Raw genomic sequence first — 26,015 nt, 5'->3', positions numbered from 1 at the left:
AGTAAAAGCTGAGTCCATATCTATGTCAAGGAGAGAAAATGAACCTAACACTTAAAAACAGGCTGAACTCTTCATAATCTATAATGGAAGTTATTGTAAGAAGCAGCCAAGCTGATGCATCCATCCAGGACAGTGCCACACCTAAACAGAGCACCAGATCAGATGAAGCAGCTAAGATGAAAAAAGTAGATGTAACATAACAACATGTAACAAGTAGAAGGGTGGGAATATAAGTAGAAAGTTGAACTAAGAAAAAAATGCTAAATGGTTGTAGATTGTAAAAGAGTGAATAAAATTGTTCCCCATGTCCTCCAGCAGCCTAAGACTATAGCGGCATAACTAAAGCTATAGCTCAGGATAATCAGAGCCCCTCAAATTTTAAGCTTTTTTAAAAAGGAACATTTTAAGCCTAGTCATAAAAGTAGAGAGGGTGTCTATCCCATAGATGAAAACTTTCAGGTTTTTCCACAAGATAGGAGCCTGAAAACCCAAGGATCTGCCACCTATTGCACTTGAGTGGATGGCTCCTGTTAATCAACCAAATAAAGCTGGACTTAATGTTGAGAAACAGACTTATTAACGAAAGCACTTTTGCATATGTATATTTTGTATTCAGGATCTTAAATACCAATATCAAAATGATATGATGCATAAAGTGGAATTGTGAGTGCAATGATATATATTGCTTTTATTGTGCTGCTGCTTAAGGATGTTTGCATTCTCCATGTCATAAAAAAGGGACATTCCCATTTCAGCTGTGACATTGTGCCTGTGCAGCAAAAACATATAAACTGTAGATCAAAGCAAGGCACACCAAGATACAGAAGATTTAATGAAAGCAGGGTGTGCAGTGTTAATATAAAGCCAGTGAGAAGACGCATGAAGTTGTTAAATCAAATAGAAACCCCACTTCATGTGTATCACATGACTCTGCATTAAGTAAAGTACTTACTGTGTAGTATTCACACTCCCTCCTCACTGTGCTGGCTGTTAATTCAGGCTTTTGTTTAAATGGTTTACAAATCTGTTGATGCAGTACGTCTGAATGGCTCTCCTATCCTGGCAGGTTCCACGTACAGCGTCCTGTCCACCATGCCATCAGACTCGGAAAGCAGCAGTTCTCTCAGTAGTGTTGGTATGTATGATAATGAAAGATGCCTGCTACACTTTATATCAGGTTAGAATCCAGTCAGTCTAAAAGGACGCAGAATTTAATTAAGCAAAATGAAGTGTTAATAATAACTATATAAAAGGACGGGCAGTTTGATTTATTTATCCATTAAAGCCTACGATGTGTGCCAGAACATTCTACCAACTCGTCCTTGTTTTCTAACGTGTGCCACGTTTGCCTCTCCCTGTTCTGACAGAGATCCAGATGACTCAGCTTTGTTGCATAAACCCAAATAAGATCCAAAAATTGACTCAAAGATGCACATAATCCCCAGACTTCCTGCCAGGGTTGTTCTTTATAAAAAAAAAAAAAAGACAAAATCCTGAATGTAACTCTAAAGTTATCCTTCTTTAAATCTGATAGTTACAATCATTAAGTATGAACTTTTTTACCGTGGTGACAAAGGACTAGAAGTCTATTTACATGCCTGGGGAATTTTACTAGTATAAAAGTTGAAAAAGGCTCCAAATAGAAAATCTGAATTTCAGTTATTCCTGTCTAGTGTGTTGCTAGAAGTCCTGAAATTTAACCAGATAATTAATAATAGTTCTCTGTTACTAGTTACAATGGATCATTCATGATTATGTCTGGTCTTTCTTACTTCCATATGATGTTTCTAGTTTTTAGAAGTCTTAAATCAAGCAGGTCGATTCAGTAGAAATAAGGCCATGAACTAAGTGATACATTTCTTGAAATTATTCCTTTATTCGGGGTTTTCCTCCAGTGATTAATCAACTATAGTAAGTTGGTAAAGTGTTGTGCAGTATGTAATAATTCTCTGGTAATGGTTTATTGTTGCAGGTTCGCCTGTAAATGGTGAAACATCCTCCCCTCCCCCAGCCGTTAACGACAACCGACATGCCAGTGAAAACCTGGACACCATCCTCTTGCAGCTCCGCCAGGTGACCAGGGAGCGAGATGAGCTTCGGAAGCGTCTGGCGTTGGCATCGCCTGGGACCACCTTCGATGACTGCAGGTACCAATCTGCAAAGAGCTGCGGTTGTTGCGGCCATTTAGCTTATATTTCTGCCCACACACTCATGATAGCATAGCCTGATCCTTGTTGTTTATGTATCTAGGAACATAAATTCATTGGGATTAATGTGGAGCTGATTCCTTCTCCCCTCTTTTCATCTACTAATTCCTGCTCTTTGGAATAATATTGACTCTACAAACTTGAGCCAGATGTGCACTTAGTCATCACACTAGAGAGAAAATAATTGCTTACATTTCCTGTTCATATTAAATCCCTCTAAACAATGAGAATATAAGTCTTTTCATGGCTTTTGAATAGATTAATCAAACTGTGCAGAGAGGTAGAATTTTGACTATTTGCTCCTTCTCTTTTAAAGGCCAAATCCCAAAGCCAGCCATGACTATGAACGGCTGAAAAGTCAGTGCATGAGGGCCATGGCAGATCTGCAATCTCTCCAGAACCAGCATACCAAAACACTAAAGAGGTGTGAGGAGGCTGTGAAGGAAGCGGACTTCTACCAGTAAGCTGATCTCCATTCCTCAAAAAGATCTTCAAACCTTTAAAAAGCAGGATGAAATATTTGGGTTATTAGTTTATTCTTATATTTTGAAAATCTTAAAATCTGTCCCTAAAGCTGTTTATTTATTGTAATTCCAACTAAAGTTTGGATTTACTTTCCAACCTTAGCATGCTGCACAGTCGTGTCCTGGGCGACCAGACACAACTGAAGGAGGAGATGGAAACAGTCAGGAGGGATAACGCCCAACTTGTCCGAGAGCACAACCACCTGAAACAGAACTGCGAGGAGCTAAAACGGCTGCACAGTCAAGACCAACAGGAGCTGTCAGACCTTCGGCAGCAGCAGCAGGAGGTATCAATACATGACTCCTATGAGTCCTATGAGGATGTTTGGATATTGTTTTAAGCATATGACACATTTAAATCACATTCACATTAGGTCTTGTTTGCTTCTAGTTTTGATTTCACTTTTTTACTTTAAACAGTATAAAAAGTTTGCCTTTAACATTTTATGCCGCAAACAATTTGTTCTAAGGGAATTGTGACCCTTATTGTATCACTGCAAGTTCCCTTACACAGCACCCATGGGGACCCTCCAAACACAGGGAAGGAAAGAGGAGGGAGATGCATACAGAGCATTTGTGAAAAGGGCAAACACAGAAGAAAAGGGCTAGGCTTTGGCAAAGGGCATTCTGACCTAAACCATGTAGCTACAAGATCACAGTATATGTTATATAGCAGAGGTCAATCCAGCCCTCAGGTCGCAGCGACTCTCACAGGAATCAGGAAAACTAAATCAGCAAGACTGTCAGGAGAAAGAGGGTGAGTGTTACTGAGAATGAATTAATAGTTTGAAGGATACATTCTATAGGTAAACTGTTATTTATCATCTCGTCAGGTTTTAGTCTAAGTTTTCTAACTTTGTAAAAAAAAGATTTTTTTATTGTAAAAATATTAATCTCTCTGCACATTAATGCCATCTGCTGCTAAAATGGTGCACAGCAACATGACAATGATAGGTTATCGTTTTACATGTGTTGCACAAACCAGGTGATGAGGGAGAAAGGCTCATCAGAGGTGTTGAATAAGCTTTACGACACAGCAATGGACAAACTGGAGGGTGTAAAGAAGGACTACGACGCCCTTAGCAAGCGCTTCGGCGAGAAGGTGGCCAATCACAACACGGATCTAAGTCGCCTGGAGCAGGCAGAGGAGGAGAACCGCAGGCTGCAAAAACAGATGGATGCATTGTTAAAGCAGCGAGACTCAGCCATGCACTACCAGCAGCAGTTCTCCACATCAATGAGGAGGTAAATGCATTCGCATATATTCTCAAACTGGTATGATGCCTATGATTTAGACAAAAAGTCATAGGAGTTGGTGATGAAACTCTTAAACAACCTGCTGCAAGTCTGCTTCCAGCTTTTTATTAGCAGTGGAGTATTTCTGACACCTGGATTTTAACTGATCCTTTTGTTCCTCAGGTTTGATTCAGTGCAGCAGGAGCTGAACAAGTCCTCGGCTCAGAACAAGGAGCTGCAGAGGGAGATGGAGCGACTGCAGTCAGAGGTTACACGCTACAAAAACCTGCAGCTGAAGGCAGCCAAGGACTGTGAGAAGTACAAGGAGGAGAGGGACTCTGTCTTTAATGAGTACCGTCTCATCATGAGCGAGAGGGACCAGGTGATCAAAGAGCTGGATAAGCTGCAGACCGAATTGGAGGCAGCTGAAGCACGACTGAAGAACACTTCCTCAGAGCGGGTGGTGGCTAGTGAAGAGTTAGAAGCACTCAGACAGGTATGAGACTAACATGCACTGAATTTGTGCAGTTTAACCATACATTTCCAGCCACCTTAATAGAATGAGCTTTATGCTATGAGGTTATTTCTCTGGACGATGATGCTGTAATATATACATTTTGGTTTCAACACAAAACTAATTTCATAGTTAAGGTCACTAAACTTTACACAGTCATTGATATTATAGTAGGGCTGGGCGATATGGCCTAAAAGAAATTGTTTTTTTTTTTTTCTTTTTTTTATTTGGATTTCGGTTTTTTTTTTTTTTCCCGAATTTTCCCCCCTACTTATTAAAACGTCTTAACATCCACCTGATCGCCGGTTCTCCATTGTGCATATTTACATAAAACACAGCAATATGCTTGAAAATAACTCCTGTTGAACTTTTAACAATATAGACTTGTTATACATCATTAGACAGTGTAGATTCTCCACAATTCAACCCCCAAGTTTATGTTATAGACACCATGAGCACCAAAGCACAATTAAGATATAGAAGCATATTAAATCTGAATTTTTATAATAAAGCTTCGAGTTCCTACCTTTGAAGGTCGTATAATGAATCCAATGTTAGATTGTTTATATTCCATTTGTCTGTAAGGGTCTACAGGTATAAAAGTAACCCAGCATATTAGTAATAAAAACATTCCATGTTGAGAAAATAGGCACATAAAGTCAGTTTTTTACCACCAGAAAAGTCCCATCCTTATAGCTAATGCTAACCATCTTGCTAATTAGCCTAGCTTCCGCAAACATTTCTGGTTGTTTAGTATGTTTTATTTCATCACCTTCCAGCCTAGGCTTCTTGCTGAGGTTTATTGGTTTGTTCGGTGTTGTTCTTCCTGGAGAGACTGGCATTTGTCATATTCTGCTGAAAGCCTCTGTTTAAGATGCTGAAAAATGTTTGTGGTGCTGCTGCCTTAACTGCGACTGACTTTAGACTAATGTTGCAGCGTGGGGTTTCTTGCTCCACGTCTGTCGCAGTAAACCCAAACCAGCTGCAAACAACAGATGATTTTATTCCTTTTTTCAGGACTAACTTCATACTCTCACCCGTAGCCATGATGCTGCTCACCGAACTGTACCGTGGAAGTAATACTCCAGCTACGGAAGCTCCGGGGAGCCAAAATTGCGATGTTATACAAAAAAATGTATTCATTTATTTTTTTTAAATCACCTGCAAGAAAAATTTGAACTGTTAATGGAACTGATTTCTTTGCCCCAGCCTATGTTATAACTACAAACAGTACTGAATCATTACGAATAAGGTGATGCTGTTTTCTTTTAAAAACAAAAATCCTATCCTTTTAAAAATCCAGTGAAAGTTAAATAAGAGTCCAGTTAAGTCAGTACAAATCCAGATGTTCTTTAAAGGCCACAGAGGTTTGTTAAACCGTCTCATAAATACCAAGGAGCACAGCTGGCAGGTCAGGGATAAAGTGGCAGAAAACTTTGAAGCAGAGTTGCAGAAGTCTGAAACATTCATTGCTTTAAACAAATCATGGAGCTCTGTTCAATAATGAATCTGGAAAAGAAAGGTTTGGCCTGCCAATACATGGGTAAAAATTGGAAACAGGAAATATGTCAAATAAAGTAAAGGTGACTAAATGAGGCCTGAACTTTTTAGCCTACAAGCAAAACACTGATAACAGACATGATAGATATGCAAAGCTGGTTGAGGCATTAAAAATGCTACATATAAAGTTTAACTATCCTTTTGGAAACATAAAGGATGTTTTCTATTAAAAAGAGTTGTCATTTTATTACACTGCAGGTGTCATAGTGTTTAGTTGGTTATAATAATTATGAATTAACTTTATTGATCTCACATTGGAGAAATGTACCTCTGCATTTAACCCATCCCCTTTGGGAGCAGAGGATGAGGGTCTTGCTCAGAGAGCCAAAGTGGCAGTCTGTGGGAGTGGGTTTCGAACTCACAATCTCAGGTTTCTATGTTACGCCACGTTGATGCTGTGTATAGTGTATTTCTGCTGCTCTGCAGGAATACACTAGTAATCCTGACACCAAATCCTTTTTAGATTATTTGATTTTATATATTTTTCTATAAATCAACCTGTATCTGTAGCATTAGAATCATTGTACAATTATTGTTATTTAAAAATATCCCACCAAAGATCTCTTTAGGAGAGTTTTTTGCAAACAGTTGAGGTTATAACATCAATCATGTTTTGGAGGGTTGTGCTCTGTGAGCAGGTGCTTTATCAAAAAATGAAATGCAGACCCAGTCTGCACTTTACTTTGAAGTTATTTTTGTCTCTTTTACCCACAGGTTTAAATGTAGTGGTAAAATGCTGTTATGTAAACAGTCCTTCCTGCTCTTTTCCATCTCACTGCCTGACTGAGCACTGATTTTTAGGCTGCATGTCTGCTGTGAAGCAGATTACACACAGAACTGCATGACATGAGCAGTTAGAGGATGATGCATCAGTCAGCCAGTGGTCAGAATCAGACTTTAATTGATGGACTCTAAACAAAGATGGGCAGAAAATATGTCGGTGTTCTTTTTTTTCTGCTATAAATGCATCGTTCAGTTCTTTTACTAAAGTTTATTAGAAGTCAAATAAACGTTAGGGGCATGGCCATTATTTTAAAATACTTCAATTTTCTCTTGGATTCAAGCTCATTAAAAGCCTGACCAACCTTTTTTTTTTTTTAAACATTCTTTATATTGCCAACTCTTGATTTTTTTCTTTTTTTTTGGATTAAAACAGTAAACACAAGTAAGTTGGTATTACAGTTCTAAAAGAAATCCGTTAAAATCATAACCTCAAGATCAGACATTTAAGGGGAATTACAGATGTTTACTGGCTAGTAAAACCCTGATTGCTGCATCTCCAATTAAGAATAAACTAAGCTCTGATTAGGAGACATTTTAACTGTGGTGTCCTATAATTATCATGAGAGCAAAAAAATTACAAGGAAAGGGGTGCGCTATATTTAGATTACCACATGCTGTGTTGCACTGCTGGTTCTATAACAGGGCAACAAAATGAAAAATGACACAGTCATTAGAGGTACGGAGGGGTAGAAGCCACATAAAAACAAATGCATAGGTAAGTTACACTGTACAGCTAATTTAGAAAGCTGGGCTTAAAAAAAAGTGGCCACTGACAGTGGTTTATTTGTTCCATTTTGATGAATCCTGCTTCAGGCTGTGTTCACTGAAACATATAAATGATTGTTTTACTGAGTCATTTCTTCTAACACAGTTTTCAAAATCCCTGGTAAAGCCTAAAGTTATTCTTTTCTGCAAATTTTACGGCCCATAAAAAATGACAGTAGCCTTGGTGGGAATTCATAATTATAAAAATGCTTAGTGCAATAGTTTCTCCTTGGGCCTAATTGCAGCTTCTTGGATGACAGGAAGGGAGGAAAGGGAGATGGGTTTGACTAAAGTCACGTTTCTTCATATATTTGTCTCAGTTCCTCTGAAAACAATCCTGCAAGTTGAAATTTTAAGTTAGTTTATAATAAGATATAGCTGGTTGTATGAATAGGATTAAGGTCTGAGTGCATTATGCTGGTGTTTATTTAATGCTTTAATGTTGGAGCATATGATTGCTGCATTCAATGTAAATGCTGTTTCTGTTATTTCTTTATTCATTCTACAATATTTAATATTTAGGTGATGTATTTTACAAGCTGTGATCACATTATTAATTATTAGTTATTATTCAGATGACTATCAACTATGAAGAAAATATTCTTAATGGCCATGTGCTAACTGCTAGACTTTCAAAATGAGATAGAATAGATTGCTAGCTTCTTTTTCAGGAATCAAATGAATAGGCCTTCTCCTGAAAGGGCTGGACCTCAACATCAGACATAACTCTAAAAGCTTCTGCTGTGCAGATATTATGTTCACGTTTTTTTTAGGCTGTATTAGCATTCTTGTCGCATGATTCAGCAGGAACGGTTGCTTGACTTTGAAGGCCTTTTTTCAAACAGGAGTTAAACTCTTCCCTGGTGGACCGGGACAGGGCCATCTGTGAGAGGAACGAGCTGCTGGAGAAGTACTGCCATGAAGTGAAGGACAAAGCAGAGGCCCAGAAGGAGCTGAGCCAGGCCTGTAAGGACATCGAGATGGTCCGAGAGGAGAGGGATGTGGCTCGCAAGGAGAGGACTGAGGCCATCATTCAGAGGGATCAGCTACTCAGAGAATACTATCAGGCCAGACAGGTAATCAATCTGTTTGTCACTCTCACGTCTCTTAAAGACATTTGATTATTTTTCCATTTCTTTTTTTTTTTTGGTTTTTATGATCTGCTATGTTGCCTGTCTCATCTGTAATCTCTGTCATGAGCTATGATTAACACTTCACTAAGTTAACCTGAGGTAGGAGGCATTGCATCACAAGGATTACAGGGAGCATTCCCTAAATCACTAGCATGAAACCCAGCATAATCTAGATAAAACTCATATTCAAAAAGGTGGCATTTAGCCATTGCCTATAAATATTTAATTTATCATTAAAAGAATTGGTTTGTTTTTATTTGTTTGCTTCCATCTTGACTTGGCTTAAAATATAGATTTTTAAGCTTTTATTTAAAAAAAAAATAGAATTTAACAACTCTTGCCTATGTTTTTTTTTATTTTATTTTTTTTATATATTTTAACTAATATTCTATACATATATATGCATACAAACTTATATTAGTTATTTAATAAAAACCTCAACATATTTAATATATTTCTAGAAACAAGACTCTGCTACCCTGGACATGGAACGGGCAAATAAGGAGATTGAGATGCTGAGGAAGCAGTATGAAGCCATGTCCCAGGAACTGAAGGAGGCCACACAGGAAGCAGAGGTGGCCAAATGTCGAAGGGACTGGGCCTTCCAAGAGAGGGATAAAATTGTCGCAGAGAGGGAGAGCATAAGGTCAGCGTGTGTCCGTGTGTTTGTTACCTTGTGGGAACCGTTTAAGGCCATTTTCCCAAGAATGTATTACTTTGTGGTGGCTAACAGGAACCAGGGGGGACTGGTTCCAGTACGTGTGTGTATTTTCAAACCTTTAATCAATTTTTAATACACACTTCTCTTCACATCCTGCCCCCATCTGTTCTTCCTCCACACAGAACTCTGTGTGACAACTTGCGGCGAGAACGGGACCGGGCCGTCAGCGATTTGGCCGACGCCCTGCGTAACTTGGACGACATGAGGAAGCAGAAGAACGATGCATTGCGAGAGCTCAAAGAACTAAAGTGAGTCTGCTCTTGAGTTTGACATGCATCTCTGCTTCCAGCCCACAGAACATGGGTTTTACCTCCAAACTGCATTTCCGCCTCTTTCCAGTTCCCTCCTTTTGCACTGAGCCATCATGAAGCTTTAAATGAATGTCCTGATATTTTTGGCAGGACTTTCATTTAAGGAGATTAAAATTTCATCCCGGAAAGTATTAGTGTTTTGAGCACATGTAAACATTCTAACTCACACTGTCTCTAATTCTCTGATTATGTACAATTCAATACTGCATGTAAAGGCTCCCTCTGCTGGTGAGAGCATGTAATGCAGTTATTTCTTAGAGTTTAGACTTTTAAGGCTTGAATTTAGGCTTTTCAAAAAGTTTAATCTATAACTCAACTATAAGTTGTCAGCTGTCCTTTTTTAGATTTTACTCTGAGAACAAGTGAATTCTCTTTTATGTAATTCTATGTAGTTCCTATGCAGGAACATTCTCTCTGCATCCTCTTTAAAGGTACCTTTGGGCTTTGAATGTCATTGCAACCCTACAGGCAGGCCTCTTAAGGACCTCATACATCTTGCTGACAAGTGCACTCTATTTTTTTTTTCTCCTTTAAATATGATTTCTTTTCTGCAGTACACAAATCAGAAAATCTTTTTCCTAAATAAAGGCCTTATTATGGTTTAAGACGAACTCTGAAACCAGTTGTATCAAGTTTAAACTGTGTACTTAAACAATGTGATATGCACTGCAGCACCTCACAAAAGTATTTATAGCTGTCAATGTTGTTACATTTTTAACATTATGTACTATGGTGGCCAACAGGTGCAGATGCGCAGTAAACGACGAAACAAGCTGCAAAACAAACTCTAAAACACGCAAACAGCAAAAAATCCTCATGTTTTCAGATTTTTCTGATTTGATTTGTTAAAAGAAAAAAACAAACAGAAGTTTGTAAGTTCACAGAGTTTGAGTTCAAAGTATATATTTCTGGAAAAGGGTATGTTTACTGAGAAAGCACTGATTTGTTGGAAAATGGTTAATTGAATGTTGGTGAGTGACATTTGACCCTGCTGTTCTGTGTTCAGGGAAAAGATGGAGAGTCAGCTGGAGAAGGAGGCCCGGTTCTGTCAGCTAATGGCACATAGCTCTCATGACTCTGCAATTGACACAGATTCCCTAGAATGGGAGACAGAGGTGGTGGAGTTTGAGAAAGACCGGGTAAGACTGCGATGCCTGGGATGGTTCGTCTAAAGACGGCCCTGAAAAGACAACAACAAACAGGAGCTAAAGAGAAATAAGTTGACTGACTACTTTTATCATTGCTTTAATAGGAGGATATGGATTTGAAGGCTCTGGGGTTTGACATTGCTGAGGGGGTAAATGATCCTTATTTACCTGGAGACTGTGGAATATTTGTTACTAGGGTGGATAAAGGAAGTGTTGCTGATGGAAGGTTAAGGTACAAAACTTCATTAATACTTCATTAATACATCAATAAATAGATAAAAGTCTTTTGAATTGATAATTTTCTCTTTTTTTTTTTTGACTCCAGAGTGAACGATTGGTTGTTAAAGATAAATGACATCGACTTGAGCAATAAGGACAGAAAACAGGTGGTGAAAGCTGTCCTTAATGGAGGCGGACTGATCAACATGGTGGTACGAAGAAGGAAGTCTCTGGGAGGAAGGCTGGTCACTCCTGTTCACATCAACCTCATGGGACATAAAGGTATATTACACTCATTATTGGACATACGATTAATCACATTTAATCAAAACTTGCTGTTTTAAAACCCAAATTGGTAACCTACATGAATTATGTGGATCGAAAGGAGAACATACTAGCTTTAATAAGACTTATACATAAAAGCGACGTTAATAGAGCCTTGATTTTATTAAGATTGGTCCCTACAAGAGCTACAGCATTGAAATGTTAGTGTGACATCGCCTGCTGGATTGGATTTTGCTGACCAGAGTGGGAGTTGTGAGCTGACCCGACAACACACAAGTGCTCTCACACCTCCCGAAAGGGATTTAATCCTCCTCATCTTTTCCCCTTTGACCTGTTTTCATGTAAACTAATCTTGGAAGGAAGAATTCAGCAGTTAAACTTGTGTTGTTTTCTTCAGTGGGATCAAAGTGACTGAGAGGAATAATTGTATTTTCAAGGTAGAAGCAGACAGAGAGAGATATTTCCCTGATGGTCAGATCCATCCGGCTCATCCAGTCCAAGGTTCTCTTATACTCGTTTCTTTTTGTCCTTCAATCTTTATATCTTAATACTGAGATTGAGTTGGGGAGGTTTATGTTGTGTCTGAACTGTTGAGGTAACATTATTCTGCTGCAAGATAATTCCTTTTTATTTTATGGTGGTACAGATCCCAAGGTCTTTTTCCAAACTCTGATGTTCTGCCTGTATTAGTGTACTTTCTATCCACCTGTGTCACTTATCCTTCAATCTCCTGTGTTTCAGACAGTGGTATTGGTCTGGAAAGTGGGGTCTTTGTCACTGCCATTGCCCAGGGAAGTCCTGCAGCCAGGGAGGGCTCGCTAACAGCTGGAGACAGACTTATTGCTGTGAGTAATCTAAAAACATCCTGATATTACCTGTTTTTTATTTATTTATTTATTTTTTTTTATTTCAACATTTCTTGGTTTGGAATTGACACAGGTTTCCTCACCTTAATAATTCCAAACTTGATCTAATCCACAACCTAAATACCAAACCCTGATAAGGGGAGATTCAATTGAGTAAAGTAAACATAAGTCTATTCCCCTCTTTTAATCTCTTAAAATAAACTGATTTAGATGATGAGTTGAATCTTTTTCTACAGAAAAAAAGTTTAATAAATCTGTATTTTTTGCTCAGGGTTAATTTGCTATGAATCTCCCAGCTGGGTCGGTAGCACTCTCTACTGCATGCATACAAACATTAGACTTTCTCTGTTTCAAAGAGCACTGTAGTTGAATCTTTTATGGTGGAAATCTGTTTCAAAGTGCAGAGCACCAAAATAGACTGACCTAGATCTCTTTTGTTTTCCTGTTAAAACTGAAAACTACAGACACTCTCACCTGAAAGTAGTTTTTAAAACCTTATTGGGATTATTGGTATGAGAGACGTATCCTTACACCCCAGAATGATTTAAGAAGTTTGTCTTCAGGTTAAAGTGACCTGTCCTTATTTTCATTGTGTGTCTGTGTAGATTAATGGGATCGCTCTTGATAACAAATCTGTGACGGAGTGTGAGGCTCTGTTGCGGAGCTGCAGGGACTCGCTGAGCCTCTCCCTTATGAAGGTGAGCCAGTTCTCTTTTCTAACTCTGATCTCCTTTTTCTCATTGAAACCAGAAGTTTCTCAGCATGCCCCAAATACCAACTGAAATATGATGCATCTACTAGTTGTCTTTTTCATAATTCTTTTAAGCTTTTATCATATTTTTTGACTTATTTGTTTTCCCATAGTTTTTCCCTCACAGCACATCAGGTCAGAACATTTTCGAGAGTCTGCGTGATTCTTCAGAGAAGACCAATGGACGCATGCTTCTGTCTGAGATACACTCCAGAAACAGTCGCAACCTGAAACACAACAGCTCGACACAGACTGACATCTTTTGTCCTGATGTTGGAAGTGCTAGCTCTAGCAGCATCTCTGGGGACAGGAGGAAGCTCAGGGGGGATGACGAGATGTACGGGGATGTGAGCAAACCATTCTCCTCAGTTTCCCTGCATGCTACTAGTCTGCGCCCACTGGCAGACCTGGGAACGGGCCGATATGGACCCAGTGCATTTCAAGAGTGCTGCTCGTATACAAAGGGACCTTCCTCCTTACCGTTCGAGCCAATTTCTCACTCTGAATGCATCAATATGGAGACTGCCCTGGAGAAGAAGCACAGTGGCGGGACGTGGCCCAAGATGATGGTTGGCGGTATGTCGGTAGTTCCAGACAGTTCAGGTCCAATCACAGCAGCTGCCCAGCTCTCCATCTATAAATCTCCCAAGCAGAGGAAGTCCATATTTGACCCAGACACTTTCAAACGCCCCGAAACTCCCTCCTCCAAGCTGGAGTACTTGACAGCCAATCAGATGTCAGCTGTATCTTCGCACTCCCCACAGTCTTCAAAGACAGAGTCCCTCTCATCCTCTTCTACCCCTACCCCAACCCCTCCTACACCTCCCACCCGCAGTGACTCTTTTAAATTCAAACACAAACATCAGAGCAGCTCCGCCTCAGACTGCACCATAACCTCTGATGGCAAAGGGGAGGCCTCCATCTCCATGGCAGCAGGAGAGGGCAGAGAAAGAAATGAACGAGAAAGAGACAGGAACGGAAACCACTACTTTCTTGAAGGAAAGGTCCTGACTTCCAGAAAGTCATGTGATGAGGACATTGGCCGTACCAGAGGGGAGGAGCCAGAAGTGAAGAGGCCTCGGCCGAAATCTGCCCCGGCTCTGCGACGTCGGACCCCAAAGACCATTACTCATCCCATTTATCAGGTCAGTAGATTTAACATGAATATGGAGTTTATTAAAAATGAATAACTGACTTGTGTGTACGCCTGTCCATGTGGATGTAGCAGTACTGTAAAAACATTAGCAGGTTACAACTGTTAATTTTCCATCTTACCCGGTCTCTAAAAATACAATAAAATGTAAGTTAATTACTTAATCACGTGATGTGATTTTTCGAGATGTTTTAGAATCCAACTCTCACATCTGAAGAAGATCTGTGCTTAAAATGAAAGACTTCGCAATGCTTTGCAAACACTTGTGAATGGGATGAAGATCCAGTTCCTAGTAGGACACTGACTCGTAACATACAGCCAGAACTACAGCAGAGTGACATACATAAACGTACCTCTATGTTTTAGAATAGCAAGTCTATGTCCAAACATAAACTTACATAAGAACCTAAAACATAAATGGATGTTTTGGTGATCTCTATCTAACTTAGATAAAGTTATTTTGCAGATAACAAATAAGAATGCCTTTCTTTATATGTCCAAATCTAAAAAAAAACCTTCAAGGACTAGAAGCTGTAACCGAGCTAAATATTTAAAAAAGGGCATAAACTCAGGCTAATATTTTTTCTTTTCATTTACTTTGTATTGATCAAAATCAAGAAATAAAATATGAGATAGAAAAGATCTAGACATATGAAGACTTTTGAAAGGTTCTGGACAGGTGGAGCATTTAACCTTTTCCTCGTTAATCTGAAGTTCCTTTAGATTGAAGGTTTCCTGTATATATTGTTAATATGTTAGGTTTGGAAAAAACCAAAATCAGCACAATTTTATTTGTCAGGTAGTATCCATTTAGTCAAATTTAAGCCTAAGAGGGTTTTGGTCTGCTTTCTTGAGTGATTAATACCAGAATGCTGGTATAGATACCCAGCCCAGGAGCTGAGTCAGAGCTGGGGAGTTTAAGCCACTCGGCCAGTTACATCTCCAGACCCCTAAACACAATCCATTCATTTCATTTTGTGGGCTCTGCTTGCTGCCAGTTTTCTTATTATGAGACTTTTCCATAAAAAAAAGGATTCAGAAATGCTTTCCTAAAAATGCTGTTTGTCTGTGATTTTTCACAGAGCTATTCCAACGATGATCATTCACCAGACTCCAGGGACGTGCTCCACTCCTCCCCCAGCCCCTCAAATCGCCACAGTGTCGGCTTGGTCCCGGCTGTCTACAACGGATCCCTACCCCCCAGTAAGCTGCTCTAGCAACGCCCGCTTAAAAATGAGCAGATCAATGATATTCCACTTTCTCTAACATGCTGGCCTGTCTGTTTAACCAGATTCAGCCCATCGCGGACTGTCTCCTTGTCCCGCTGTGACAGCTGTGATGAGGAATCCTGTATATACTGTGCGCAGTCACCGCGTTCATACTAGCAACTGTCCATCTGTAGCATCTCAGATTTGTCACCAGCACACCCACACCAGGTTAGCTTTGATCAACCACATGTATTTTTTTATTTCTCCGTCAAATCTAGAATTTTAATCATTATTATTCCTCTGTAGTTGGGATTAGTTAAGCAGAAATAAAATCCAATATGTTTCCCACAAGGCTCAGACCAAAGCCCACTGTTCTTTCATGTATTCATTATAAACCCCCAACATCTTATGTGATGATTAATGTCAATTGATATGAATATTGTTGACCTCTATGATGAAAAATGCTACAAATTTTTTATTCGTTGCAGTTTACTAACATATTTCTCTTTTAAAATTTTATGTTTATATGTTTTAATGCTGTATAACTTAGAAATTGTTCTGTTTATCTGCGTGGCACATACCAGTTTGTCCTTCCATTTCTTTCCTATTTATAGTAGATCACTCGTCTAGCTGTACCCAGAGTTAAAGTTATCGTCCACTTTTGTAAGGCACACTACCCTCTGAAGTTTGCATTGAGGTTTTATCATACATCTTATGTAATATTCTGTTCCTGATGGGCCTGTTATAACAACAAGTAACACTAAATTATTCCAATCCCGAAGGCACACACGGCTAATTAAATGTTGCATTGTGTCTCAGTGTTGTGCTTTTCTTTTGTACCTTAGCCCATTGATTCATTTAATTATTTAAATTAAACATGCAGCTTTTGTAGGCATGTTTTGTGCACAGCTCTAACTTTGTGTGTGTTGGCAGCCCCCAGCACCAGGGTCGCCTGAGCCTGGACCTGAGCCAGCAGAAGCGCACCAGTGATTACTCTGAAACGGCCTCATCACGCAGCAGCAGAGCATCACACGGTACAAATTCACTGCCCTCCGGCACACGACTCGGTCAGTCTGACACCCAAGCACGCACGCAAACACAAGCGAAGGGTTTCCAACACCTTTTGGCTTTTTCTTTTAGAACAAGGTTTTCATTTCTACATATTATTTTCTTCAGGTTCTTCCAGTAATGTTCAGTACCGCACAGAAAGGATCAAAATCCCCTCGACTCCCCGTTACCCGCGCTCTATGCTGGGCTCAGACAGAGGTGAGCTTAACACTGTGGGAAAGAAAAATTATTACATTTAAAAATATATATATATTAAAAACGATTTGAAGAGACAGTAACCGGGGTTATTATAGTTCAACTGTGGCTAAATAACAGAGTTGGCCTGGAGAACCACATGATGGTAACATCTCACATGATGATCCTCGAAGAAAAAAACAGGATATCCAGGATTATTCATACTGTGCGATTAAAAGCAGCAAAATTACACTTTTAAAAATGTCTTTGATCTTTTATGAATCCCTGTGTCACAAACTAATGCACACTTAATGTCTCCCTTTCTGCTCCTCTTTCAATAAATCCAGGGTCTCTGTCGCACTCTGAGTGTAGCAGTCCAAGTCTCATCACCCCACCACAATCGCCACTGAATCTTGAGACATCCTCATTTGTCAGCAGCCAATCTCAAGGCTCCATTTCCACATTACCTCGCATCTCAGTGAGCCCTGTGCCAATAGGAGAGCGCAGAAAAGACAGGTATCTATATTAATAGATAATGGAGCTAATTTTAAGGAGTTTGTAAGCAGATGGTTAAATCGCTTTATAAACGCTGTTTTAAGTGTTAGAAGTGTTTCTGTCTAGATTGTCTGACTTGGCTTTTAAAAGATGTAGAAAAAGCTGTAATCTGAACAGTGGCCGTTTCTCAATTCACAATTACGCGAGTACAGACTCGTGTCCGCGCCAAGTATGTTCTTTAGAAGAACACAGGAAAGTATGGACTTGCACACAGCAAAAATCTTGGTTAATTGGAACAGAAGCGTACTTGGGATGTCACCACATGCTCAGCTAGTCTGGAGCTGCATTTCACCTCCTGTTATTAATAGTCTCTAGATAATGATAAATTCTTACTTTTTTCATTTATTGGGAGAAAAATAATTAACACAGTCAGATAAACACAAATCCAATGAAAATTTTGCCATATTCAACAAAAAACTCGCCATCAGTCGGCTGGTTGCCACGGTCCTCTCAACTTCAGAAATGTTTTGTTTTTTTAATTACGCAGTAAATCGGTAAATGGGCCATATAGTGACTCTTAAAAGTATAATGTTCTCACCACAAATTATCTTAAAACTTACTTTTATTGAACAACGGCAACAGAAACTATAACTTTTAACTTAATACTCTGAGCTCTGTGAGCGCTCCATTGAAAGCTGCTGCTGCCGCAGTGCATACTGGGACAGCTGTCAATCTCACAAACGGACAAGTCTGCTCTGATGCAAACTCTGTAAATAAGGAGGGGCGAGAACAACATCCAGGGACTTTGTCTGTTCTCGGTCTGCTGTTCTTGTGAATTGGAACAGCACTAGGGCTGAGGCTGATGACGTGTCACAAGCACATGAGAACGCACAAGTACACATATTGAGAAACGGCCAGTGATTAGTAGTTTGAGATATAATGTCTGACATTTTATACATCAGCTCTGAAAAATGAGCTCATCTGGTTGTCTGGCAACAGGACTATCATAACACACTGTGTGATCTGTTGTTGACTAACTTTAGAGGAATTAATTGATTCATTCCTCCAACATTCTTGTCCCATGTTGTACTGACAGCATGTATCTGGCTTTGACTCTCTCTGTCTTTATGTATCTGTCTCTCCCCAAACTTTTCTTTATCTTCCTCCTACCTCTTTGCAACCCCGTCCCTCCAGATCTCTTTATCGTAATCGATCTTTTCTAAGGATTCCTCTGGCTGCAAGGCCGAGGTTCTCCTCTCTCAGGAGCCTCAGGTTTGTCATCCCTCATCACCCTGCAAACCAGGGAATGCCTCCACTCTTTCCCTTCCCTGCCCCACCAGTCCAGTGTTCCAAATGTTTTATACCAGATAAGATGGTGAAAGTATAGTGGATATCCTGGAGGAGCAGAACACTCGTTTGCTGTCTACTTGACTTTGTTGAATATAAAAAGAGGTTTTGTTAAGTTTTTCCACTCAGCCCCAGGGAGGGCTGTTTAATTTTGAGATTTATTTCTTTGCATGCAACAGTAAGACTTGTGCCTTAGGAAAACGTAGAAACTCCAATTAGCTACACTTGGTGAACTTCAAAGGTTTGATGTTATTTTTGTGCTTGCACATCAACCCCCCCCATGTCCAAGGACCCACTTGAATCTCAGTGCATGTACCAATAATGCTGTATGCATGTGTGCATCTTTGCCTTAGGCCAAATCACCCTTCAGTCTGCAGTATGTATGTTATGCAATGTATTATTCAACATCCAGCTTCTGGGTCATATTCCTGTCCATACACCAGCACTCTTGTTTACCCCAGTCTCTGGCTGCAGTCCATTTCCTCTTATCTGTGTTTATGAATTTGGAAGACATGTTAAAGCCTACTTTATTGTGAAGACTCAAAGTTCATGCTCGTCTGCTCTAAATGCGAGCATTTCCCTTTTCCTCTCCCTTCTAACTACTCACTTTGCATTCATGTAGTGTAACCTAAACCCTTCTATTTTGCTCTGTAATTCAGGTATAAAGTATCAGTCCACCAGACCCACTGCCCTGCATCATTTTGACACTTTATTGTTTAGTTTTCTTTAATTTGCTTTTAGCAAAAGAATTAAATAAAATTGCCACAATTGAGATCAGAAAGGAAAATTATTAAAAAAAAAAAATCTAAATAGTACTGTTACTAAATGGTAACAGTCCAAGATGGTCCTGGTGATGAACTGAAAGTATTTTTGCAGGAACAAGATAAACTTTGACTTACTCATGGACAGAGCATGTGAATGGAGCGGAGCACCGCGCCATTCCCGCTCCCCGCTCAGGTCGATGTTCTCTGCTTCGCTCTGCCGCTCAAAGTTGCACCAGGACAAAATCAGACCCGCGCTTACCTTTATTTTCCTGCCGCTCTGGCGAAATCGCTCCTCGCTCGCTCAAATTTTCAGGAGAGGACATTTTTTGACATTTTACCTTCATGTAATTATGCCAGGGGCCTGGGACACACGGCGCTTGATTTAATGATGTGACCGATACATGTGCATTGTCTTATTTAACTGACTGTTAAATTATTTCCCAGCTGAGATAATAGCGTATAATGCATGCATGCGATCCATTTTCAAAAACATGCTCTTAACACAACGATCACTTAATGTAAACCCGCTCTGTATTGTTAAGTATAGTTAGTGTATGTTTATATGATACTTTATCACACTTTTTATCACACAATATGCAATCCTCGTCTCGGCGATTCCGTGGTACAGTTGAAACATAGACTATTACAGGTTTTAGGCACACACTATAGCATAGGCATTGGCCTAGATTTTAAGTCAAACATGATTTAAATAAAGTCTACGGACCTTAGTCTGAACAGATATGGAGATTGTTAAAATCAGATATGTGAGCGCAAGGGGGAGCTAAATTCATGCAGGACACTGGGATCTAAGGACCAGGACTGAAAATCAGAAATAAACCAGCACATACTTAAGAGGCTCTCACTCAAACTCGGGTTCAAATATTACTTAAGCTCCACTTCAGCTTTCTGTTGATATTCTTTGATTTGCCTAATTTCAGTAAAAGACTGAAAAGTAACTCCCCAGAGCTGCAAGTAAATAATTCATTCCAGCTTTGAAGAAGCCCATCATCCTTTCCCTTCTCTTCTTTGGTGGGTAGTTATCAAGCTGTGGGTCCGTGTTAACTCCATGGTAATGCTGATCACTCTTTCCCATCAGACCATACTTGGAGGAACCACGCAACGTGATCGTGCACAAGGGGGCAGAGCCTCTGGGCATCTCTATAGTCAGCGGGGAGAATGGAGGGATCTTTGTCTCAAAAGTTACCGGAGGGAGCATCGCTCACCAGGCTGGGCTGGAGTACGGAGACCAGTTACTGGAGGTATTAACAACCAACCATATCTCAGGGATAAAAACAATTAAAGTGTCTTTTCAGATACATAAAATTATTTTAATTGATACTTTTCATAAGATGATATATAAGCTCTGCAAATTATTCAGTAGTTCTATATGGCTTCACTTCTAAATATGCCTCTATTTGCAAAGAACATGAGAATTTAAGAAAATCTATTTTTAAATCTTAGTTTTGATACCTAGATTTTAATTTGTAGCTAGAAAAAGTTGCATTTCCTGCAAAAATCCATTGTGAACGCTGTGTGCTAAACTGTAAGCAATAAGTGGAAAAATGGCAGAAAGAAAGAGAAATTGAATTAAAAATGGATTGGAATGTCAGAAAACAGAAATGCTTAATTTCTTTCATGAATGCTAGCAGAAGCAATCTGAAATGACCAACAGATACATGGCTGAAATATCATGAATTATTAAAAAAGCTTAATTTCTGCCCTGAAAGATGGAGGACTATAGACAAAGTTGACAATATAAAACCTGCTGCAATCTAAAAATTTTTTTAGAAGAAACAGCAGAGAAATTAGTGTGGAGAAACTGGAATCTTTTTGGATTAAAGAAAAAAAATCTAGTGGCTTAAGGATAGTGACTGAAATGTTGAAGAAGAATCAAAAGCCAACAGCCCTACATGCAAGGCAGACCGTGAAAAGCAGAGGAAGCGCAGACAGAGAGGCTTATAGAAACACAACTAATGCCACTTAACAAGCTGAAGTTATCCTAACGCTACTAGTTGTTCAAAATAATTGTTGTAATACTGAAAATCAAAGAGACTTAAAAACACAAGGACGTAAGAAACACATGGAAGGATAAAATATGGAGAAAGATTTGATGAAATAACTTTTCCTTAGGTTGTTGATACATAAGAAAATTTAAAAAAATTGTGAAAAAAATGCATGAAAAATGACCTGTCTGTAGATAAGCTGAAGACACAGTTTTTAGAAACAAACTGCATTAAAAGCTTAAAGTGTTGAGGAAAAGTAAAATATGGACAGAAACGTAAAACAATCATGTAGGACTGCCAGCAGAAATCTATATAAAGCATTTCCATAAATATGAAGAAGATTTTAGAAATCGTAAACGGGACCGATACCGTCTGTTTGAGATGTGTGTGTGTGTGTGTGTGTGTGTGTAAATATATATGAAGAACTGCAAACTACTTGGATGTCAAATAATTGCCATCATGGCTTTGTCAAGCTGCTGCCTACCTTTGTTAAGCAGGAAAAATACGAATACAAAGTGAATCCAGTAGAACTTTACAGTCCAACAATAGTTGAATAAACTTTTGGCTCTCAAAATGGTATCATGCCCTAATTGTTGCTACTCGCCGATACCACTATTTTAGAGCTGAATTAGGGCCCCGTCCGATACTGGTATCTGTTTCGGTTAAACACTAATTATAAGGTGGCAGAAACGTTTTGAAAGTTGTATGGTATTTGCAGCTAAAGGTATGCGGAAGTAGGAAGTAATGGCAAAATAGAAGTTATAGTGGAATTTTGGACATTTCTGTTGGAGTAAAAAAAGCAGAAGAAGTTGAATAATTCAAAAAGTAAAAGAGTTATAAGTAGCAAGAGATGAAATGTCCTGAATGAACAGATATTGTTAATGTTTAATGGTTGAAATAGCACAAAGTAAGCAGAAGCAGCGAGTCAAAAAGTGTACAGAAGCGACCAGAATAAGAAGTAGGAAGAAGGAAGAAGAATTTAAAGAGAAAAAGGATCACAATAGAGTGAATGCTTTACAACATTCGCACAATAAGAAGTAGGAAGAAGTAAAGAATAGAGAAAAGGGCCGTTTCTCAATTCAGAAGAACAGGAATTGCTAAGAACGTAGGAAACTATGGACTCTGGGTAAACAGGAGCACACAGAACAAATCTGTGTTAATGGACTCTAGGCACAACTCCACTACTTCCTGAACTTAAGGCAGCTCCACTGGTTTCCATGGTCCTTTCAACTTGGGAACCTTTTTTTTTATTATTATTATTATTATTTATTACTAAATCAGTAAATGGGCCATATAGTGAAGCTAAAACTTATAATTTTCTCACCTCAAATGATCTTTAAAATGTACTTTTTAAAGCAACAGCAACAGAAATGTGAACTTTTAACTTATTACTCTGAGCTTCCCTGGAAACTGCTGCTGCCACGGTGCATGCTGGGACAGCGGTCAGTATGGATAACGCACAACTCTGCTCTGATGTATGCTCGGTAAAAAGAGAGGCATGAGAACAACATCCGGGGATTGTATCCATTCTCTGTCTTGTGTTCTTGTGAATTGGAACACTGCTGTGGGGTTTCACCAGCACATGAGAACACACAAGTATGGATATTGACAAACGGCAAATTTGCAGCATTCACACAATTAGATTTAGTAAAACCAGATTATGTTATAAAAGGAGGGTAGGGGTTGAATGTTGTACTTTTGGATATCGTATAGTTCAAAAAACAAAAAAAAAAGGTGAGGAACTTGAGAAAACTGCCATCTCTATGCTCTGTATTACAAAAGAATGTCTTCATGAGTAACAATGACAGCTATAGTAATAAAAACTGCTTGTTCTCTCAAGAGCAGTTCCAATCATTCAAAGCTCTCTACCAACTGTCCTTTTAGCCACATAATGTCTCCCTAAAATGCTCCCCTCTCTCATCAGTACAATGGCATCAACTTGCGGAACGCCACAGAGCAGCAGGCACGTCTCATCATCGGACAGCAGTGTGACACCATTACCATCATGGCCCAGTACAACCCCCATATGTACCAGCTGGGCAACCACTCTCGCTCCAGGTAATTCTGCCTTAACTTGAAATCTTCCAGTTTGGGCTCTTAATTCTGAAATCCAGGCATTATTTTCCTTCGTAAAAATAAAAGCTGTTACATTGGTCATTGTGGTCATAATGATCTATTGTTAGACAAACTTTACTGGAAAAAAATAACATAACCTGTTTATTAATGCGATATGTCAAAAATGTGGTGCTTCATAAAATTCAGTAAATACAATGAGTATGAATACAATACAGTCAAATTAGTGCATCTTATTTGATTTGTTCTGAAACTATTAACTTAAATTCTTAAACATTAACTCTTCATTTTTTGGTAAATGAAACAGTTTGAAAAACGATCATACATTGTAAAAGCAATTATTTAGGCACAAAGTCATGAATGCCTAAATGTGAGTTAAACCACGCACTTCATGTACAGTCATTTGTCTAGGGAAGTGTTGGCCTAGTGATTAGAGCAGTGCGCTTGTGCTCTGAGAGGGTTGCAATTGCCTGGTTCGATCCCCATAGCCTGCACTAAGGGTCTCTGAGCAAGACCCTTAACCCCACAATGCTCCGCACAATGGCAGCCCACTGCTCCCCAAGGGGATGGGTTAAATGCAGATGTAAATTTCTTCAATGTGACACCAATGAAATTCAGTTATTATTATCAATTATTTTTATTATGTCTCAACTGAGGAACAGATGAAAATTTGTCCTGTTCTCCTCCATTCAGCCAAAACCGTTTCTTTGTTTCCTGCAGCTCCCGTCTTGAGCCTGTCAGCACTCAGTTGACACCCCAGGGGAGCGGAACTGCGACTCCTGACAGCCACTCTGCTATTGATACTCTCAGTGAGCAGGACGAGGGTACGCTCACCCCCTCATCCAAGCAGACCACTCCTACTACTAGCCCTAACAGTTGTGTCAGGTAAATATCTACTAAAGACTGATCCAAAATATTCTAGAGGGAATAATCGTTCCATCATGGTAAACCGGCTCATGTTTTCCTCTAGAATGCCATCTGAGAGCAACAGGAGGGTGAGTGAGCCCCGACTGGTGACTGTCCACAGGCCTGGTGTGGAGGTAGGAGTTACGCTCTGTGGAGGGAACCTGCGGGGCATCTACATAGAGAGCGTGGATGAGGACAGTCCTGCCAGAGGCCCTGATGGGCTTCTTCCTGGGGACCTCATCCTGGAGGTATGAACATGTGTATGGATACCATAACTTTGAAAAAAAAAAAACAACAACATTTTGTTCAAGCTGTGAAATAGAGTTGCTGCTTTTAACTTAGTTGGGGAATTGGAGGTGCTGCAGGTTTTCAGTCCTAATGCATTTGTGTTCCTCCTTTCCTAGAAGGTCTAGGCATTTTCCTTCATGTCATTGTGTCATATTGATCTGCTCACTCCTGTTCCACAAATTCTCTATAGACATTTCCCAGCATGCTCCTACTTAAGCTCTCAGCCACAGGGAGTCTGCTGTACAAATTGGCACTTCTGTCATCAGACGGCACAGCCTCACGCTGCCCCTCAATCTCCATGTTTTACTTTCCTCATATGTGGCACAAATCAATACTGCAAAACTTTTTTAATAGTGTCCAAAGCTTCAAAATAAAAAATAGCTATTTACGAAGCTAGCCTTCCCACTCAGGGGAAATAGTTTTTGCATTCCTCAACTCTTCCTTTGTTTGAGTTTTATGTTTTTATGAGGATAGTCTTTCTCAACATTTATTGTAACTGTTTGCTTTTCTCGATCCTCTGTGTGTTTTTCAGTATAACTCGGTGAACATGAAGAATAAGANGCTCTTAATTCTGAAATCCAGGCATTATTTTCCTTAGTAAATAAAAGCTTTTACATTTTCAAAATGTATGTCAAAAATTTTGTGCTTCATAAAATTAGGTAAATCCAATGAGAATTTTTTTTTTTTTTTAATTGCTTGACTTTATTGTTGTATAGATTATTATGCCTTGAATATAAACGGAATGCTTAATAAGTCTACGCCGTTAGGGAATTGGTCTGCACAGTCAAATCAGTGCATCTTATTTGCTTTGTTCTGAAACTATTAACTTAAATTTAACTCTTCTTTTTTTGGTAATTGAAACAGTTTGACAAACCATCCCACATTGTAAAAACAATCAGTGAGGCACAAAGTTATGAATGCCTTAATCTGAGTTAAACCACACAGTTCATGAGCTCTACCAGCTGTGGGGGATCTTACTGAATTCTGGATGTGATCCAAATTATTATTAGTAATTTTATAGCACTTGGTACCATTACATATGTTTTCATTCCTTACAGATTTCACAAAATTCATATAATTTATTTCATTTTCCCTACATGAATTACATTTTTTATGATGATCATGTGTATCTGCACAAATATGAAGGAATATTTTAAAAACAGGCATTATTTTTAGATTTAAGGGTTCTAAGGGTTTAGATTTAAGGGTTTTTTGGCAAATCTTGCTGTTTTTAACTAGTTTTTTTTATATTGATTTGCTACTGAGCAGTCATTTGTCTAGGGAAGTTTTGGCCAAGTAACTAGAGCAGTGTGCTTGTGCTCTGAGAGAGTTGCAAGGGTCTCTAAGCAAGACCCTTAACCCCACACTGCTCCCTGGGCGCCGCACAATGGCAGCCCACTGCTCCCCAAGGGGATGGGTTAAATGCAGAGGTAAATTTCTCCAGTGTAACACCAATAAAAATATTAATTATTTTTATTATGTCTCAACTGAGGAACAGATGAAAATTTGTCCT

General features: G+C 39.2%; 1 protein-coding gene across 3 annotated transcripts in view; it reads left to right on the top strand.

Annotated features, from left to right (window-relative positions):
- The window catches only part of LOC107094188 (disks large homolog 5-like), a 49,069-nt gene that overhangs the window by 16,391 nt on the left and 6,663 nt on the right, over positions 1-26,015 (top strand). Inside the window, exons 2-26 of one of the 3 annotated variants that reach the window (XM_015389766.1) lie at positions 1,067-1,135; positions 1,973-2,147; positions 2,524-2,667; positions 2,835-3,018; positions 3,717-3,976; positions 4,151-4,463; positions 8,435-8,665; positions 9,184-9,368; positions 9,566-9,691; positions 10,761-10,893; positions 11,007-11,134; positions 11,228-11,403; positions 12,148-12,251; positions 12,878-12,970; positions 13,137-14,168; positions 15,259-15,379; positions 15,468-15,612; positions 16,318-16,418; positions 16,561-16,650; positions 16,974-17,142; positions 20,329-20,491; positions 23,160-23,293; positions 24,029-24,193; positions 24,279-24,462; positions 25,035-25,062. In XM_015389766.1, the coding sequence (XP_015245252.1) occupies positions 1,067-1,135; positions 1,973-2,147; positions 2,524-2,667; positions 2,835-3,018; positions 3,717-3,976; positions 4,151-4,463; positions 8,435-8,665; positions 9,184-9,368; positions 9,566-9,691; positions 10,761-10,893; positions 11,007-11,134; positions 11,228-11,403; positions 12,148-12,251; positions 12,878-12,970; positions 13,137-14,168; positions 15,259-15,379; positions 15,468-15,612; positions 16,318-16,418; positions 16,561-16,650; positions 16,974-17,142; positions 20,329-20,491; positions 23,160-23,293; positions 24,029-24,193; positions 24,279-24,462; positions 25,035-25,062 (4,653 nt within the window). Of the gene's footprint in view, positions 1-1,066; positions 1,136-1,972; positions 2,148-2,523; positions 2,668-2,834; positions 3,019-3,716; positions 3,977-4,150; positions 4,464-8,434; positions 8,666-9,183; positions 9,369-9,565; positions 9,692-10,760; positions 10,894-11,006; positions 11,135-11,227; positions 11,404-12,147; positions 12,252-12,877; positions 12,971-13,136; positions 14,169-15,258; positions 15,380-15,467; positions 15,613-16,317; positions 16,452-16,560; positions 16,651-16,973; positions 17,143-20,328; positions 20,492-23,159; positions 23,294-24,028; positions 24,194-24,278; positions 24,463-25,034; positions 25,063-26,015 lie in introns of all 3 variants that reach the window. The other 2 variants (XM_015389687.1, XM_015389841.1) reach the window with 2 other exon arrangements.

Source organism: Cyprinodon variegatus, unplaced genomic scaffold (assembly GCF_000732505.1).
Source record: "Cyprinodon variegatus isolate N-32 unplaced genomic scaffold, C_variegatus-1.0 Scaffold1, whole genome shotgun sequence".
Classification (NCBI taxonomy): Eukaryota; Metazoa; Chordata; class Actinopteri; order Cyprinodontiformes; family Cyprinodontidae; genus Cyprinodon; species Cyprinodon variegatus.
The sequence above is the reverse complement of the archived record's forward strand: the minus strand, read 5'-3'. Positions and strand labels throughout refer to the sequence as shown.